The sequence below is a fragment of the Bison bison genome, unplaced genomic scaffold (assembly GCF_000754665.1).
Source record: "Bison bison bison isolate TAMUID 2011002044 unplaced genomic scaffold, Bison_UMD1.0 scf7180017864279, whole genome shotgun sequence".
NCBI lineage: Eukaryota > Metazoa > Chordata > Mammalia > Artiodactyla > Bovidae > Bison > Bison bison.
This window is the reverse complement of record NW_011494851.1, coordinates 4,053,855-4,073,585: the sequence shown is the minus strand read 5'-3', so window position 1 is coordinate 4,073,585 and position 19,731 is coordinate 4,053,855. Positions and strand designations below refer to the sequence as shown.

Here is a 19,731-nt window from a genome sequence, read left to right as displayed (position 1 = left end):
GTCATGTCCGACTCTTGGAGGTTTTTATAAATATTATTTATCACAAATTTGCTTTCTTTTTACTGGTTGTAAAACATTGTCACAACCATTTTCTATTTGGATGGAGCTTTGATTGTTTTTCTTTTTGATATTCATTTTTAGGAGAAGTATGGAATTGAGCCAACAATGGTGGTCCAGGGAGTCAAAATGCTCTATGTTCCTATAGTGCCTGGTCATGCAAAAAGATTGAAGTTAACGTAAGTACCAAACATTGTATGCAAGAGATTCTTAGAAATTGAAATATAAGTTGGACGTACACTAGAAAATTAAGTGTAGAGATTATTGAAGTTCAGATAAAAATACATGATTTACTCTTATCTAATGACAGAAATAAAGACAGTGAATGTACCAAGCTTCATAGGCTACCTTCCCAGTGAGATTTGTAGGATTACAATATTCTTGTGAATTTCTTGTAGTTCTGAGTCAGCTTTGAAACTAATGGGCTTAGAAACCTGATTTGATCAATATACTAAGTAAAAGCAGATCCACCTCTTATGTGCAAGCACTGAGGATTAGGCTGGTGAAACTGAAGTATTAAAAAAAATGCCAATTGTCATTGTCATTCATTTATTCAGCATATTTTTTCGAAGAGTGCCTACTATATCCCAGGTACTTTTGTGAGCATTAGGGATACAGCAGTGAGTGAAGCAAAGTCCCTACCCTTCTTGAGGAGGGACATGAATATCAGATGGTGGTAAGTGCTATGGAAAAATAAAGCAGAATAAAGGTGTGTTAAATTGCTACAGTATATTAGTATGTTAGATAATCTTGGTAATCCCTCTGCCTGTCATATTTTGATTTGATAAGCTGACATTTGAGCAGAGAGAAAAAGGAAGGGAGGGAGCAAAATCAGCCAGTCTTTACAGTGGTCTGCAAGGCCCTAAAGTATCTGGTTCCCACTTACTCCTCTGAGTTCCTTTCATACTTCTCTGTCCTTGTTCACAATATTCCAGTTACAGTGAACTCCCTCCTTTTCCTTGAACATTCCATTCTCCAGCATGGGACCTTTGATGTAGTTTTTCCCTTTGCTTACAACTCTTTCTGAGATGGCCATCTGACTAACTCTCACCTCTGGTCTTTGCACTTCCTAAAGAGGCCCCTCTGAACCCCATCTAATACTATATCCTGTCCAATCTCCCAGCCGAGCACTCCTAATCCCCTTTATTCTGCTCTACTTGTTCCCTTTCTCATAACATTTGTCACTAATAATCACTATATTATCATCTCCCCCCACTAATAAGCTTCATTCACAAGAGCAGGAATCTGTATTTCCCATCTATATATTCATTTTTTAAAAGCATTGCTTACATTTTGGGTTTTTTTGCTATGTGGTTTTTTTCGGGGGGGTGGTGTTTTTTAATAAGTGGTCTGTATTCTTTATCATTACCAACAGAGGTAAAAATTGTTAGGTAAATCATTCATTTCCTTAATTATATGAAAGCAGATGAATTACTACATTTAAAAGTAAATTTAAACAAGATCAGATTCTTTGGACAACATAATCATTGAATCACTCTTTTAATTTTACAGACTTTACCAAATTATTTGTCCTTGTTTATTTTTCTTAGAATGCATAAACTTGTGAAACCTTCTGCTGAAAAGAGATATGTGGATCTTACTGTGTCATTTGCTCCAGATGTTGATGGAGACGAAGATTTACCTGGACCTCCAGTAAGATACTACTTTAGTCATGACACTGATGAACAGAAGTTGTCTTAAATTTAAGACTACTTGATTTTGGAAAGAATGCACTTAATTCAGGAACTAAAAAAGTCAGCTCAAAATGCTATGGATTTCTCTTTGATAAAGCCTTAATTTAAGGGAACCATCAGTAAAAAAAAGGAAGTACAGTGAAGAATTGTAAAGGATTTTGAAGCATAGTATATATACTCATGTTGTGCTTCATATGTGGATGTGATCACAAGCAACTTTGAACTGGAATGCCATTTTATAATGCTTACCAAAAAATTGTATATTGACTTCTTTGGATGAAACGAAGGAAAAATTACATACCCAAGACTAGAAGAGCTAAAACATCAAGAAATTGAAAGTTACAAATGTAATTATCCAAAACATTTAATCTCATTTTATAAATTGTTGTTGTTGTTGTTTAGTATTTGAGGCCCATTTTTCTCTTCAAATAGTATTTGGCTCCCTGCACCTTTCAAGATGAGGCTTTGAATTTAACATCAATGTAGGTGGGGGGATAGTAGCAGTGGATAAAGAGTAGACATTTAGAATTGTACAAATGTTACCTCTGCTCATTTTACCAGAGTTTGCTATATCACTGTCTCTCCAAAATCAGGATCTTTGTTGACAGCATCAGTGTCATAAGTCATGATGACAGGTGTTAACCGGAACTAAATGTTAACAATACTGTATGAACTCTTGACAGCCCTCTTAGAGAATCCACAAATGCAAACAGATAAATATGGTTGGTCATTTGATTCATCAGTATGCCTTCTAATGTGGCTGTTTTATTTATTTGGAACTCTAAACCTAACTGTCATAGTATATAAGACTAAAAAGTTTTGTAAATGGAGTGTCCTTAGAAGTTGATGAAGAGTAGAAATTAAAAAATTATCACTAGTTGAGTCTTGATTTTTTTTTTCTTCCAGCAAACAAATGGACAGAAAAACAATTTTTTTTTTTTTAAAGGAAATGTATTATTTAATTCCACATTCCCAGAAAGGGAGTGGACAAAGATAAAAATTTATTTTTTTAGATCTTTATTGATAGAAACGTTCTGTTTTCTGCTAGGAGCTATTGCAGGTATTCATAGAAATGCTTTCATTAAAATAACATAAAGTATACTCAACACTGTAAACTCAGTGAAAACAGCAGGTGTTTCATTTACTTCCAGTGATATGTGTCCTAAAGCAATTGGCATTTCGTAACCACAGAATGTCATTTCCTTCTAGCTGCTTTTCCTCTATTTTTCTGTTCAGACCATTAATAAGTACTTTGATAAATTAAAAACTGATTCACATCAGTATTAATACAATTTGATATCTTTTTCTATTCCCTCCTTAACTTTCCTTTTATTCCATCTGTATATAGTTTAGTCAACCAGGCATATTGTTTCATTCTTTTGTAAAAGCATCATCCCATGGAGGAATGGAGGTTGAGTTTGTATGATTAAAGGGTAATCTGCATTGGAGGCAAGGATAAGTGGACAGGATGAGTCTACAGGAACTGACTACCTTTGAAATAAGCAATTAATTTTGGTTCATCATATCCTTCCCTCTCACTTCATGTATATTGCAAACACAGTGCTTAAAATTAATATTACTTAAAAGTGAATTCAGGAATATCAAAGCTCTGTGGCTTGGAACATTAGAGGCTAGCACTAATGAAAGAACTTTCCTATAAGAAGTCTGTTCCACTTTTTTGTTTTGTACGCTACGACAGCAACTGATACTTTCTCAGTAGCCATTCAATAATTCTCAACTATGATCTAGTATCTTACTTACTCTATATAAATCTCTACATCTCTTCAGAAGTAAATTTAGAACAGAACCTGGCTATCAGTTCTTATTTCTGGAGATCAGTGCTTTAGCAGATTTAAACAGAATCAACAAAGATTAAGTTCATTTTATGATTAAATGTGAAACCATTTTGTCATTGCTTTTTTTTTTCCTATGGGTAACAGTATTGCCGTTTATTTCTTCTATTTAGTTCTGCTAAACTGGAAAGCCAGCATGAATTTAATGACAGTTTTTTTTTCATTGTCTGTTTTATTTCTGTACCATGAGATCACTGCTGGTGATTGAAATACCAGGTGCAAAAATTAATGATTTGATTTTGTACAGTACCACTGAGTGATTTTTTACTTATTAAAAATAAATCAAGAAATTTGACATTATCTTTGTAAATCCTGTTCTGAAGTTGACTCTGGAGATTCCAGTTTTACTATTCATTTTATGAGTAGTATTGCTTTGGTGTTTCCTAGTTTTCAAGTTGTGCAGTCATGGAGATACAGCACTCACTGGATGTGGAGGGACATTACTTCCAAGTGCTTTTGGCTCCTGGAAACTGTTAAAACAATTGAGGGGGAAGATCTGGTAAATCCCAGACTGCTGGTCAGGGATTTCTAAAGCCCATTCATTACTTTATAGAGTTCAAAGCAGTATGTTACTAACTTATAAGTTCCTTTAAATTGTCCCAAGGGTAGAACTTGGATATAGATGTGTATTTTTATTTTTTGTGTAATATGATACACCCTGATGGCGCCAGTGATAAGGCATAAAAAAATGTTAGCAGTGTTTAGAGTTCACTATTTTGTAATTGTAAAGTGAGATCTTAAGGGGGGAGAAAAATCTCTTTACCTAATACCTTTCAACTGCAGTAAATATTATCAGAAATTTCATTATGATTGTAAATACATAACCATTTAGTATACAGTCATTAGGTATTGCTTTAACTATTTTACTTCTAACAAATTCAAAACATAAATCAGGAAGTTGCAGTCTTGGGTGTCCCAGTAAGTAACCAGTCGATAATTTGTTTTTCTTGCCATGTCTTAGCTTTCTTTATTTAAGAAATATATATGTATTCATATATATACACATTTGTGTGTATATACATATTCAAAAGAGTACATAAAATACAAATACACAATTTTGGGAATAATTTTAAAGTAACTAGTTGTATAACAAGCTCTCAAATCAATACAAAATTGACAGCAGCCCAGAAACTCCCCTTATAGTCCCTTCCATTCACAACCAGCTTCCCCTCACATTAGCACTATTCTCCCTTTTGTGATAACTGTCTTTGTTTTTATTTATAATGTTACCTCCTATGTTTGTACCTAAACAATACTGTACTTTTGATGGTTTTTTAATTTTATGTAAATAGAATTATACTATATTTTCCTTCAAGATGGGATTCTTCTTTCATTCAACATAGGATTCATCCATGTTGTTGCTTGTAACAACTTTGTTCATCATCACTGATGTATAATTTACCTTTGCATTAATGTAACACTTCATTCATTCTGTTGACTGTGGACAGTGGGTTTTCGCAGAAGGAGGATCACAGTTGCACAGTGAACGTTATTTTATGTGTGAAAATCGTTCAGTCATGTCCGACTCTTTTGTAGCCTGCCAGGCTCCTCTGTCCTTGGAATTACCCAGGCAAGAATACTGGAGTGGGTAGCCATTCCCTTCTCCAGGGTATCTTCCCAACTCAGGGTTCAAACCCAGGTCTCCTGCCTTACAAGGCAGATTCTTTACCATCTGAGCCACTACGGAAGCCCAAGAATACTGGAGTGGGTAGCCTATCCCTTCGCCTAGTGCAACTAAGCTATGTATGCCTAGGAATAGTCCTTGATTGTAGGATATTTACATCTTAAATTTTATGAGATTAAAACAAAATTTTCCTTGAGCAACAGAGATGTTGTGCTTTTCTACTTTGCTCAACTCTGGTGTTAACAGGTTTGTTTGTTTGTTTAATTTTGCCAATCTTTTGGATGTGCAATTATATCTCATTGAAGTTTTACTCTGCATTTCCCTAGTTACTTGTGAAATTGAGTATGTTTTTATATGTTTGCTGGCCACTCTTTGTTTTTTGTGAAGTGACTTTTAAATTCTTTTGCCCATTTTTTTGCTTGTGTTGGCAGATTTTTTCTTCTTTGATTCATTAAAGAGCATTATAAATCCTGTTCTTAGTTGGCTCAGTTCAGTTCAATCGCTCAACCACGTCTGACTCTTTGCAACCCCATGGACTGCAGCACACCAGGCCTCCCTGTCTGTCACCAGCTCCCAGAGTTTACCCAAACTTATGTCCATTGAGTTGGTGATGCCATCCAACCATTTCATCCTCTGTTGTCCCCTTCTCCTCCCGCCTTCAGTTTTTCCCAGCATCAAGGTCTTTTCCACTGAGTTAGTTCTTCACATCAGATGGCCAAAGTATTGGAGTTTCAGCTTCAACATCAGTCCTTCCAATGAACACTCAGGACTGATCTCCTTTAGGATGGACTGGTTGGATCTTCTTGCAGTCCAGGGAACTCTCAGAAGTATTCTCCAACACCACAGTTCAAAAGCATCAATTATTCAGTGCTCAGCTTTCTTTATAATCCAACTCTCACATCCATACATGACAACTGGAAAAATCATAGCCTTGACTAGACGGATCGTTGTTGGCAAAGTAATGTCTCTGCTTTTTAATATGCTGTCTAGGTTGGCCATAACTTTTCTTCCAAGGAGCAAGCATCTTTTAATTTCATGGCTGCAATCACCATCTGCAGTGATTTTGGAGCCCAAAAAAATAAAGTCTGCTCGTTTCCCCATCTATTTGCCATAAAGTGATGGAACCGCATGCCATGATCTTAGTTTTCTGAATGTTGAGCTTTAAGCCAACTTTTTCACTCTCCTCATTCACTTTCATCAAGAGGCTCTTTAGTTCTTCACTTTCTGCCATAAGGGTGGTGTCATCTGCATGTCTGAGGTTATTGATATTTCTCCCAGCAGTCTTGATTCCAGCTTGTGCTTCATCCAGCCTGGTATTTCACATGATGTACTCTGCATAGAAGTTAAATAAGCAGGGTGACAATATACAGCCTTGACGTACTCCTTTTCCTATTTGGAACCAGTCTGTCGTTCCATGTCCAGTTCTAACTGTTGCTTCCTGACCTGCATATAGGTTTCTCAAGAGGCAGATCAGGTGGTCTGGTATTCCCATCTCTTAGTTGGCTATATAACTGCAAATATTTTTTCCCACTCTGGCTTGCCTTTCCCTCTTTTATGATGTTCTTTGATATAAAGAATTTTTTAATGGTTATTTACTGGAAAGTATCAAATTTCTTGTTTTAAGGCTAGAGTTTTTTGTGAATTTTTAAAAATTGTTCTCTGAAGCCACAAAGTCAAAAGATACTCCTCTGTATTACCTTCTAAAGCTTTCGTTTTGACTTCCATACTTTAAGTTTTTAATGTATGAGGAATTACTTTTCTATATCCTAGGAAGTGCCTCATCACCATTTACTGAAGTCTCTTCTTTTCTGCAGTGCCGCCAAAGTCGTGTCATATCCGTATATGTATACATATCTTGCTGTATTTTTTGTTCATTTTCTATCTCTGTGCTGGTATACTGTCTTCATCACTATAGCTGATATATTATTTTTGATACTTGGTGGAACAAATCTTCCTGACGTATGTTTTGTAATGCATCTTGCTTATTTTTAGCCCTTTGTATTTTTGTTCTCAAATTTCTAATTTCAAATATGCAAACCTAGCATGTCACAGTTTCTAATTGTCCTGCTGCAATTTTATATCTTTCATCTAATAATGAAAAGCATTATTATTTAATAGTCTGTGTTTAATAATTCCCAAATCTGAAGCTCTCCTGCATGCTCTATGTTTGTTTCTGCTAATTCTCATTATCTTGTGTTCTTGTATGTGTGGTTATCTTTACCTTTATGCCAATATTATATTTGAACACCTGCTTGTAGGTCTTGAACAAGACAATTTGAACTGAATGGGCCCACTTTAATGAAATGCAGACTTTTTTCACTAAATATATCTTGTTGTTTAGTCGCTAAGTCATGTCTGGCTCTTTGCAACCCCTTAGACTTCAGCATGGGCTTCTCTAGTGGCTTAGATGGTAAAGAATTGCCTACAATGCAGGACACCCTGGGTTGGGAAGATCCCCTGGAGAAGGGCATGGCAACCCACTCCATTATTCTTGCCTGAAGAATCCCATGGACAGAGGAGCCTGATGGGCTAAGTCCATAGGATTGCGCAGAGTCAGACACAAGTGAAGCAACTTAGCATGCAGACTGCAGCATACCAGGCTTCCCTTTCCTTCATTGTCTCCCGGAGTTTGCTCAAACTTGGATCCATTGAGTCAGTGATGCCATCCAGCCAACTCATCCTCTGTTGCCCCATCTCCGCCTGCCCTCAGTCTTTCCCAGCATCAGTCTTTTTTTTTTTTCCAGCATCAGTCTTTTCCAGTGAATCGGCTCTTCACATCAGGTGGCCAAAGTGTTGAAGCTTCAGCATCAGTCCTTCCAGTGAATATTCATGGTTGATTTCCTTTAGGATTGACTGGTTTGATTTCGTTGCTGCCCAAGGGACTGTCAAGATCTCCAGCACCACAATTCAAAAGCATCAATTCTTCAGCACTTAGCCTTCTTTATGGTCCAACTCTCATATCCATACATGACTACTGGAAAAGCCATAGCTTTAACTATACAGATCTTTTTGGCAAGGTGATATCTCTGCCTTTTAATACACTGTCTAGATTTTTAATAGCTTTTCTTCCAAGGAGCAAACATCTTTTAATTTCATGGCTGCAGTCACTGTCCACAGTGATTTTGGTCCCAAGAAAATAAAATTTTTTCCCCATTTCCACTTCTTCCCCATCTATTTGCCATGAAGTGATAGAACTAGGACTATGATCGTAGTTTTTTGAATGTTGACTTTTAAGCCAGCTTTTTCACTCTCCTCTTTCACTCTCATCAAGAGGCTCTCTAGTCCCTCCACAAAATACATACTACAATCTCTTATGATCCATGGAAATGGAACCTCAGTTATAGAGGACAGACTGTAAACTCATAGGCAGATTTTCAACTGTGCAGTGGGTTGGTGCCTAATTCCCATGTTGTTCAAAGATCAACTGCAGTTTGATTCCTAACATGATTGATATGTTCATCTTCCATAAGACTTTTCATATGCTCTGGTAAGCACTTAGCCACTAGTAATTCAGGATCTTTTTGACACAATTTCAGGAACTGGGATTTTTCTGAGTCATCCATGTGACTCAGAGCTGAGCTGACTGTACTAATACCCTTACTTCCTGTTAATCCTTAGTTCAAAAATTCTTCAAACTTGGTATTGTGGACTGGGGTTACCAGAGCCAGAGCCCCCACCTCTTTGCTGGTACTACATTCTACCTTTGAAGCCTTTGAATGTTTTAGCTTTGCTCAGCTTCTCGGTCACCTTTAGAAAATCTATGAAAGCTCCCAGGGTACAAGTGCTCACAGATGAAGAATTCATTTCCTTTATGAATTTCTGTTTTCTCCCAGATACTAGCCTGATAATTATTCACTAACTTAGCTTTCTGATATCCAATACTTTTTCAAATACATTTTGTCCAACTTTCCTAAATATTTTCAAGTGAGAATGTTAATCCAAATTACTCAGCTCACTTTATTTCAAAATTTTCATTAGGGGTTGTTCCTCTTCAACTCTTAGGTTTTTTAGGAGAGTGTTTCTTTATTTCCAGCATAAAGTGTGGGTAATCCAACTTGATATTCTTTGTCTTTAAAGTGGAACACTATGGGCTACTTACATTTAATATAATGACTAATTTATTTCTGACATTTTATTTTGGGGGGATTTATTTTTTGTCTAGCTTGTTCTATGGTTTTTCTCTATTGCTTTTTAAAATTTGTTTGCTTTTTAAATTTCTGTGTATGCCAGGTATTATTAAACCATTGTCTGTCAAATCTAGATATCCTTCGGTATTCTAGAATTTTGTAAACCCTATTTGTCCTTCATCATCTTGCTTCCCTTAGGTTCCACAAATAGGGGACACTAGCAGGAGACTGGAAAGCTGGAGAAAGGGAGAAGAGACTTTGACTATTGGCATTTGGTTGCTGGTCATCAGTTTATCACCTCAGTAATGGCTTTTCTTCCAGTGGTTGTGGTTGGTTCCCAGGCTCTACCTTTTTTCTGCCTCTCTTCAGGGTATCTCTTCTAGATTTCCAGGCTCTAATAATCCTGTCCTCTTCCCCGTAGTAGTTGTATCCATTGCTGACATTTTCAATTCTCACAAAACCTATTTAACCAATTCCTTCCCTTAAATTCTTTCTTAAATAATATGGTTTTTCTTTTTGTGAATTATACATATTTTTTTCTTTACTAATTTAGTAAATTTTATCTTTTAATGATTAACTCTGTATTGCAACATGCATATTCAGATTAAGTCAGACTAGAGTTAATCATCATATTTACATTTTGGAAGATGATAATTTCCAAAGATGGCCACAGTGATATTTGCATGCTCATGTGCTTTTCTCTTAGAACCTTGCAACCCACCATCAAGAGACAGAATATTTTCCGTTACTTTGAAACAAGAATTTATGACTGGCTCAAGTAGTGCAGTAGAAGGCAGCATATGTAACTATACAACTTCCAAGGTTAGTTGGAAGGAAAACAGTCTGTAATTTTAAGCTAGGCAAAAATGTGTCAGATATAACACAAAAAAGTACAATCCACAGAAGCAAAAGTTGATGGGCTTCTTCTCTGCAAAAGATGGTTTTAAAGGAATGAAAAACAAAATGAAATATTTGCATATCATTTATCTGACAAAGGGCTTGTATTTAGAATATGAACAGAGCTGTCAAAACAAATAACCCAATAAAAATATGGTCAAAATAATTAAGTGTATATTTTGCCAAATTAGATTACATGAATGGCAAATAGCACATGAAAAAATACTCAACATCATTAATCATTAGGGAAATGCATATTATAACCACAGAGTTACCACTACAAACTTAAAGATAAGATGAAGTGCTGGCAAGGATGCAGCCAGAGCTCTCAGACATTCATAGTAGAGGTGTAAAAAGGTAGGACCACCTGTGAAAAGAGTGTTACAGTTTCTTATGAAGTTAGACATACATGTATCATTTGACCCAGTAATTTCATTCCTAGATATTTTTCCAAAGTGAAATAAAGACATATTCACACAAAAATCTGTGTACAAATATTTATGTAGCTTAATACTTGCCCAGAACTGGAAATGATCCTAATATATTTAAGCTGGTTAATGGATGAACAAACTGGTACCTCCCTACATAGTGACATTTCCCCCCATATTTATATACTATTCTATATAAATATGATAGTATATAAATAAAGCAGAGTGAACTATAATACACAACACTTGCGTGAATCTAGACATTATAATGAGTGAAAGAAATAAGTCCTAGAAGATTCTGGACTGTGGTACCATTTATATGACATTCTGCAAAAATGCTGAACTATAGGAATGGAAAACAGATCGGTAGTTGCCAGGGACTGTGTCTGAGAAGAATTGACTAAAAAGAAAGGAGGTGATGGAACTTTCTATATCTTGATTGTGGTGATGATAGAATTCACAGAACTATACAACAAAAATTTAATTTTATTGCATGCAAATTAAATTTTGTAAAGGAAGAAAAATAATCCCTGTATATAAGATATATCACACTTGGGATTATTTATTCAATTCACAGTTTTTCCTATAATGAAAGCTCCAAGAGAGCCATACTTAATTCTCATCACTAAGAATTCCTAGCCCAAGGACATGCAGCTATCCTTCTCTCTTTAAATGCTCTGAGTTCTCACATAAGAGAATGTGGGCTAACCCTTCAGGATTAGAGACCACATGAAGAGAATGGTTCAGCCAGGCCCAGGTGACCACCAGCACCAGATGTGTGAATGAAGCCAACTTAGACCATCCAGCTCCAGTCAAGCCACCAGCTGGTTATAGTCCTACAAATGACATCAAGATGCTAGCAGAAGAACTGCCCAATGGAATTGAATCCAAGTTGCTGATGTGCAGAATTGTGAGTAAATAAAGTGGTCATTGATATAATCACCATGTTTTAGGGGTGGTTTGTTACATAGCATTAGATAACTGACACAATATCATCCATAGAGAAAAAAAAGTTTGGATTCCCCAGCCTCCCCCCTACTTTTAAAAAATTATTTTAAAGATGTCACAGGAAATCCTTTCGTCTCTGGAGGAAAAAAAGAAAAGAAAAACACATTAATACATTCCCAGAGATTTCTGCTAGGTGGTATTTTCTTATATAGAGTCCAGGTAATGTATTATGCCATCATATCTATAATAACATGGTCATCATTTGTGGTTATATTGCAAGATAGAGAAAGTCAAAGATGAGGGGAGAGAGCTAACGGGACCAATAATTTATAGAGGACAGAGGGATACTGGGACATGGTGATAGTCTTTAAATATTTGATGGGCTTTTTAAAACCATGTGTCGTTTTAAAGTCAAAAGTCAGATTGAAGTGAAGTCGCTCAGTCGTGTCCGACTCTTTGCGACCCCATGGACTGTAGCCTACCAGGCTCCTCTGTCCATGGGAATTTCCAGGCAATAGTCTTGGAGTGGATATGTATAAGTCAAAGGGAGAATGTTTCAGACTTAATAGTCAGAAAAAATGCTTTAAAATGAGAGCTAACCAAAAGTGAACTATGCTGCCTCAAAAATCAGTGAGGCAGCTATCATTAGGAATTTGCAAACAAGTTGAATGGTCACATCTTAGAAATGTTTCTTGTATTGATTCCTATATAGAATGAGACACTACTAGATAATTTTCTAAAGTTCCTTAAGACTCTGAGTTTGTTAAAACTATTTGTCATCACAAGAGTCATACCCATGTTTTAAAACTTGGACTTTTAAACTTGGCTGTCTTTTTAATTAGTAGACTTTCCAGATATGCCCTGATGCAAATAACCAAACCAAGTTGTTTTGCCTTATAATCTGTAGGAACAGGAGTTTGTTTTGATAACTGAATCCAAACGAGCTGATGTTTTTCTCTGCTGCTTACAGCTTGTCAAGTGATCATGTGTACCAGGAATTGTTTAAAAGGATGGAAAGAAACTGTCATATCCAGTCTGCCCTGCGTTGCCAAAAACTGGACTACAAACAGGGCCAGCCTTGTGGTCACGTGAACTGTGCACTGGCACTGGGTCCCATGCTTGGTTTAACAGTCCGCTGCCACTGCTTTGAAATTCTTAATACCTTATGAACAAGTGGCCCCACAAATTCTGTAGCCAATCCTAACTACAATCTTTATCTGTAGTTCCTCGCCACCCACTCAATCCTTGTTATCTTGCACTCAGCCTTCTGCCTTTACAGTGGAATAAGACTTCTCTCTCAAGTCATCTATGTCTAATGACCAATCCCAAGTTTCGTCTTAATCATTCATTTTCATCTGTCTCAAGCATCTGACACTGTTGACAGACCATACCTTTAAATTCCATTCGGTTTCCATGACTGTATGGTTTTCTTCTTATCAAACTTACTTGATAAAGCTGAGTAGAACAATGGAGTGAAGCTAGTAGTTACAATACATGCCTCAGGGTTTTTTCCTCCAGAGTGGGCCTATACTGTATCTACCAGGATATAATAGACCATAGACTATAATCCTATAGTGTTATAGGATTGATACTGTATTATTAATACTATACTATAGTACATTATAATCCTACCTGGTGGCTCTTATAAATCATATATTGGTTTTTTATTATTTTGTTTTCCTTTTTTTAATACAACAGTGAAGAACATACCAAGGGTTTCATCAGTTGAATATATAAATGGTCGTAAATTTCCTCGTGTCTCCTTCACAAAATAATCAATGACACTGAAAAGATTTGGGAGTGTTACCTGTATAAAGAGAGGAAGAGAAGTCTCAATGTTGCCTGTGTTAATGATAGAGTAAAAGAAAGCTCAAATGAAATTTAGTGGAGATTACTATGTATTTCCTGTCCTCCAGGAAATCATGTCAGTTCCTCACTTCAGTGGCTTACTGAATGTTCAAGATTTTACCTATTCATGAATTTTATTTCTCCTATGCAACCATATCTTCTTCCCTATTAAGTTACCTCTTTCCTGTTATATACAATTTGGTGGCCAATAATTGGATACTCTGATCCTTCCCAGTTGTTGCATGAGAGTGTGACTCAAGTTAGGCCCAAAAAGCTCCTCTCCTGAAATTTGAACTTGAGTAGAAGCAAGAAAGCAGATTCCTAATCAGATGATGCTTAATACAAGTAACTGCTTCCTAGTCCCTAAAGGTTTCCTAGCCTTCTGGTCATGCTATGAGTTTTCTATATTCTTTTTTTTTTTTTTTTGCTTAAGTTAGTCTTAAGAAAATTGGTTTCTTCTCCTTGAAACTAAAGACCCCTTTGAAGCCAGAAAACTTAGTATTTTAATATCTCATTGTAACAGCGTAATTCCCACCACTGCAGCCTAACATCAGAGATACTCTGTTTCCCTAGCATCCTAGACTGCAGGCCACATTACTTCATTCTCATTGGCTGAAACCAGTGTAGATAACAGTTTTTCCACCTGTATAATAGGTGCTGACTCTGGGTAGTGGTCAAACTTAAATTAGGTGATGTGTGTAGAGTATTTGGTTCTGTGCCTAACATAGTACTGAATGGTGATAATACTATATATGTCAGTTGGGGTAGAAGGGGGGTTGAAGACAAGGAACAATCCTTTCTTCACTACTTGTTACTTTTAAAAGGGGAATTTCTGAACTTCTGCATGGTAGGTATTAAAGGACCAGACACTGAAAGATTTTTTTCCCATTAGAAATGAGCATATTGGAATACTATATACTTCTAATTGGAGAATGTAAAATAGATGGTAAAAAATGTTTTTCTCTCCTTGAGACAACTGTATTGAAAAAGATTTTTAGAGAAAGAAGGAAGTGGCAAGAATTGATAGAAGATGGTCTTCTACACTGCCTCTCCCACCTCCTCTTGCATCTCGCGTCTCACCCTGGATGTGTGCCACCTTTAGGGCCTCTTACCATGGCTGTTTTTTGCAGCACTATGCTCCTAGGCAGAGAGTCTGCTTTTCCACCTTACTTTGAATTCTATAAGGTAGGTGTTTGGGAGGGAGCAGAAGAAAATCAACAACAAGGAAATAGCTACTTACAGGCTTTTCCAAATCAATAGTGTAGTTTTTCCCTGCACTCATCACTTTGTAGTGCTTGATTCTTGGCAGGCTGAAAAACCAAAAGAAGTTCATCTCCATTTGAGTACACAACAGAGTCAAATCAAACTAAAGTGAGTATAAAATATCACCTGTATAGTAAAAAGCTATGTTCCCATGATTCTAGTTTGGCCAAAAGGGTGGGGGGTTTTATTCACCATTTCCTGTGTCTCTTTTTTAGGGGGTTATACACTAGTGTTCTGTGTGCTAAGCCGATTCAATTGTGTCTGACTTTTTGCAACCCTATGGACTGTAGCCCACCAAGCTCCTCTATCCATGGGATTCTCCAGGCAAGAATACTGGAGTGGGTTGCCATGCCCTCTTCCAGGAGATCTTCTCAACCTAGGGGTTGAACCCACATCTTTTATGTCTCCTACATTGGCAGCTGAGTTCTTACCACTAGCACCCCCTGGGAAGCCCATTTATACACTTGGGATAAAGGAAACTTGGGTCATTGAGTGGATGAATGAGAAAGAATAACTGAGATGAAAAAAGGAATCAAGAGCTGAAAATCTTTCAGGCTGAAACTTTTTTTTTTAATGCTAGTAATTTACAAAGTAGAAAACAGGATAAAATCCTATGTAGGCATACACGTATCAAATATATATTCTCTATATTAAAAGGGATATTCAATTCATTTCTGTACTCTAGCATTAGGCACACAATAAATATTTATAAAACTGAATTTTAAAGTATTAGTAACACATATAATAGTGCTGTTTGCTAGAACTAATTTCCAGTGAAAGCAGAAGTCAGTATGTTTCCCTTGATTCATATGGCAGTAGTGTCAGAACCAAGACTTCTCTAATGTTAAAAAGTTAATAACATTTATTATACCTCCATTTGTTTGAAAGACAAACTAATTCAACATCTGTCCAGTTTACAGAAGCTGCACAAGCAAAATTATCCCTCAGATTTTTTTTCTACAGAGCCTCCCTTGTTCTTTTACATCACTCCTCTCTCCATTTCCAGATCACATTCCTCTAGAACTAATCTATAATTCTATTTAAGGAACTATCCCCTCATCTACTATAATATCCAGATCTTCTCTTAATTGAGTATCATGTTGGAAAACAGCTAACGGTTGTTTCCAATGGCTTATTCTAAAGCTTTATTCTAAAAACATATGATAAAACCTATAATTCTATTTAAGGAACTATCCCCTCATCTACTGTAATATCCAGATCTTCTCTTAATTGAGTATCATGTTGGAAAACAGCTAACAGTTGTTTCCAATGGCTTATTCTAAAGCTTTATTCTAAAAACATATGATAAAACCTAACCCTTTTCCCTCCTAAGGGGGGAAAAAGTGTATTCCCTAGTGCTGAACCTTCAGGAGGAATCAGTCACAGGCTGGTGAAGGAAGCTTCTCGACAGAGGAGATCCTACAAATACCATCTTTTGGGGTGTCTAACTCTGGCTTTATCTTTATCCCTACATGAAAGATCTTTTTAATAATACTTCTGAAAACCCTCACCAATTCCAGCTGGAATTCCTTTATTCCTATGAAATAAGTGATTTTTATTTCTTGGAAGACTGATAGAAAGCTTGAAGGGCATGGCCTTTATAAACTGAAAGATCTAGATTCATATTCTGGTCTAGTTGTGTGAACTCTGAGCCTCATTTCTTTGTCTATATAATGGAAATGGTAATGCCTTTCTTCACAGTGCTGTTACGAATTAATGTTTGAAAAATCCTTAGTACGGTGTCTGTCACATGTAAACACTCAGTAAATTATAGCTGTTTTTTTTTTAACTACTTTTTAAAATGCATTGTTTTAACTTAGTTTCTGTCAGTCTCAGCTTCTTTGCTTATAAAACGTGGAAAATACTGTCTCAGTTTTTATTGTGCTTGAAGGAAGTTTTTGTCAAACACTCAACACCCACAAATGTACCCCATTAAGTTGGGATAGCAATTGTTGCTGCTAATAATAACCATCATAGCATCATCACAATCATCATTTTCATCCCTGGTAAAGTTGTGGGAGGAAAAGCAGCAAAAGTTAAGAGCCTCTTGGCACTTTTAACTAGTAAGACCAAGTTCTAAGGCCAAAAATAAGATAGGAAAAAAATTCCACTGAAGTCACTTGAGGTTTTACTCATTTCAGACCTGTGCTTTGCTTGCATATTTTGTTTTTCCAAAGGAATAAAGGGATAGGAAGAAAAAAAAAACTAGATTGTTAAATTTGTTCAACTGAGGTGTCTTGATTTTAACATCATAAAAGAAGTAACTGTCTTTTAAAAAAGAATGTGTGGCCTTAAGTGTGGCTATAAAATCTTAGCTTCTGACCCCAAATTTTGCAGAGGAATGAATTTGGGGTAAATATTTTCTATTGCTTTCTTGCTAATGGCTTCCAAAAGAGTTTATACTTCTAACTTGCCATGTACTCATAACAATTCTAAGAAAACAAAACCAAATTGTGACACTTGTAAGAATAACTTTATGTCTTATGAATTCACACATCACTGGGCTGAATGAAGGTGGATGATATGTCAAAGAGAAGTCACCTCATAAGTTGCCATTGAATGACTTTTGTTCCTGAGAACTATATCTTTCCCCCCACAGTTGATTTATTAACAGATGGAGATAATTTTACTTTCAAGTATGGCTTTGTAAACCAACTTGTCCTTTTCAGCTAGCATTTTATCAGACACAGGGGTCTAAACTTGCATGGCTGAAGAAACATTTCTCCTACAACCTGCAAGAGAGTGAATTGGTTTTGTGGGTAACACAGGTGCTTCCTAATAGTCTAGATTTCTGCCAAAGTCTTTACATTAAGCGCTACGATCTAACAGGCTTAACTTCTGCTCTGTAATTGCTATCCTTTAAAATTAGATGACCTGTTAAACAAGATATTAAATCCAGGCATCCTAAAAGACTTATTTTGAGACATTAGAGAACATATATAATAATCTTTACATCATGGATATATCTGGCTCTTAAGGAATACTTGTGCAAAAACAGTTAAAATTTTTCCTAGGCACTTTCATCAAGTATAAACTATTCCCAAAGCCTAAATAACCACTTACTGACTCTTATGTTAAAATACTGTGCTTTGGCCATTCTACCTTACTCCTTGCTTTCTAGATAGCAACTTTTCTTTAGAGTGGAGAGAAAATCAGTTTTATGAAATGTTATAAGTTCTTATGTCCATCAGCTATACAAGCATGAATTTCTGTATGAATTTAAACTAGAAGTATGTTTACTAAAATTAAACTTAGGTAATTTTGATATGAACTCCTTTGCCAGACTTTTTCTAATAAGGTTAAATGTAACTTAAATATAATATGAATGAAAACTGTGACATTAAATCCATATCCTAAGAATACAAACTCATTGCATTTGGTCACAACCCATATTTACAACAGAAAACTCTGTTCTTTCTCATAGCTCACTCATATGGAAAATGCAAATTGAAAGTTGGACTAATTTAGACCACACTAAAAGAGAGCTTGCTACTATTGTAAAGGAAATATACTGTCTTTGAAGAGCTATTAGATCTCAGGATTTTGTTCCTTTCATGCAGAATGGCAGCACAGGGTTCATATGTAAATGATTCAAACACTCAATCTAACCAAGAGTATGAAAGAAAAAATCACTTATGTGATCTAATTTAACTTTCAAATAATTAGATTATATTTCTCTTTTAAAAAATCTGTGAGATAAAGTTTTTTGCTAAATAAGAATTATTTTATTCAAATTTTTAATATTTTATTTAGAAAACCTTAAGATGACTTAGAATAAAATCCAACAATAAATATGCAATACTGTATTAAAAATTTATAAAATATTATTGAAGAGCATTAAAGACGAGTTAAATATTGACCTACAAGAGGACAAGATCTCCAAGTAACAATATGGACTAATCCAAAAGCATGTCCTCAGGGTAAACATGAAGCTGTAGGTTGGTGAGTATTATACATCATTTCCATAAAACTTAAAAACATAAAACAATGCTGTGTAATAATTGAGGGACAAACACATGGAGAAGGAGAGAGTAACTCAGAGTGTGCACCTTCCAAGGACTGGTTGGGGGTGGGGAGTGCATTTGGAGAGAGGTGGACTGATATGGAGTGTTTGGCTTGTCACAGCTAGGATTTGAAATGTTTCAGTCTCAGCTTCAGATTTGATGCTAACAATTCTAAGCTCTATGCCAAGTTCATGAACTGCTGGAGAAGGGCCAGGACCTGCCTCTACTTTCTCACACACCCCCAACCTGAGAGTTGGCTCCTAGCTAAGAGTGGCTCCATCCAATCACTGCCTTGATCAGATGCTACACAGGTAAGAGACAGTCTCAGGAGCCACCACGCCATGGACCCGGGTTCAGCTTTGTGACTTAGGGCATCCCTTAAACCAAGGATTTTGTTCACTGCTGTATCCTCAGTATCTAGAGTATCACTTGGCTTATAGTTGCTCAATATTTATTGAAATGAGTGAGCGAATGAATAATAGAACTATATCCAGGACCAAAGTAATTTGTTCACTGTTCTTCCCTACTACAAATACTAGTTTTGACTAGCATTGTTTATATAACATTCCCTCCCTATTATTGTGTTCACATGTTTATCCCCAATGAAGCACACAGCAGATGCAGATCTGAACTTGTATGACTACTTTCTAAAGTGATAATCATGTTTTTAACAATTCCATACATCTTAAAATTAAACATACTCTATCTCCTGCCGGATGGTGATGGAGTAATTTCTGCTGTCACTGCCAGGCCTCAGGATCATATTTCCCATGGAAGGGTTCTTCTCGAGCATTTCAGTTGCTTCTTTCCGGGACACTGAGTAAAAACATCTACAGAGGTGAGATTAAAAAGAAATTTTTAACTGATGAAGCTCATTACTTGAAAAGATGCTACTAAAATAACTCTTAAGAACTACAGTTATTAACTTTTATTACCATTTCCAGTTTTATTATTAATGTGATATAATTACTATTATTACAAGCATGTG

The 19,731-nt window shown here is 36.0% G+C and overlaps 2 protein-coding genes across 4 annotated transcripts in view; one reads left to right on the top strand and one right to left on the bottom strand.

Annotated features, from left to right (window-relative positions):
* Window positions 1–3,414, top strand: part of UBA6 (ubiquitin-like modifier activating enzyme 6) — an 87,047-nt gene extending 83,633 nt beyond the window's left edge. The window contains exons 32-33 of the mRNA XM_010848903.1: window positions 142–236; window positions 1,608–3,414. Coding sequence (XP_010847205.1) covers window positions 142–236; window positions 1,608–1,758 — 246 coding nt within the window. The 3' untranslated portion in view covers window positions 1,759–3,414. The remainder of the gene's footprint in view (window positions 1–141; window positions 237–1,607) is intronic.
* A 6,992-nt stretch (window positions 3,415–10,406) lies between these two features.
* STAP1 (signal transducing adaptor family member 1) overlaps window positions 10,407–19,731 on the bottom strand; it is a 30,355-nt gene continuing 21,030 nt past the window's right edge. For 2 of the 3 annotated variants that reach the window (XM_010848900.1, XM_010848902.1), the window contains 3 exons: window positions 19,445–19,573; window positions 14,717–14,786; window positions 11,771–13,435 (listed from right to left, as the gene is read on the bottom strand). In XM_010848900.1, coding sequence (XP_010847202.1) covers window positions 13,271–13,435; window positions 14,717–14,786; window positions 19,445–19,573 — 364 coding nt within the window. In that variant the 3' untranslated portion in view covers window positions 11,771–13,270. The other variant, XM_010848901.1, reaches the window with a different exon arrangement.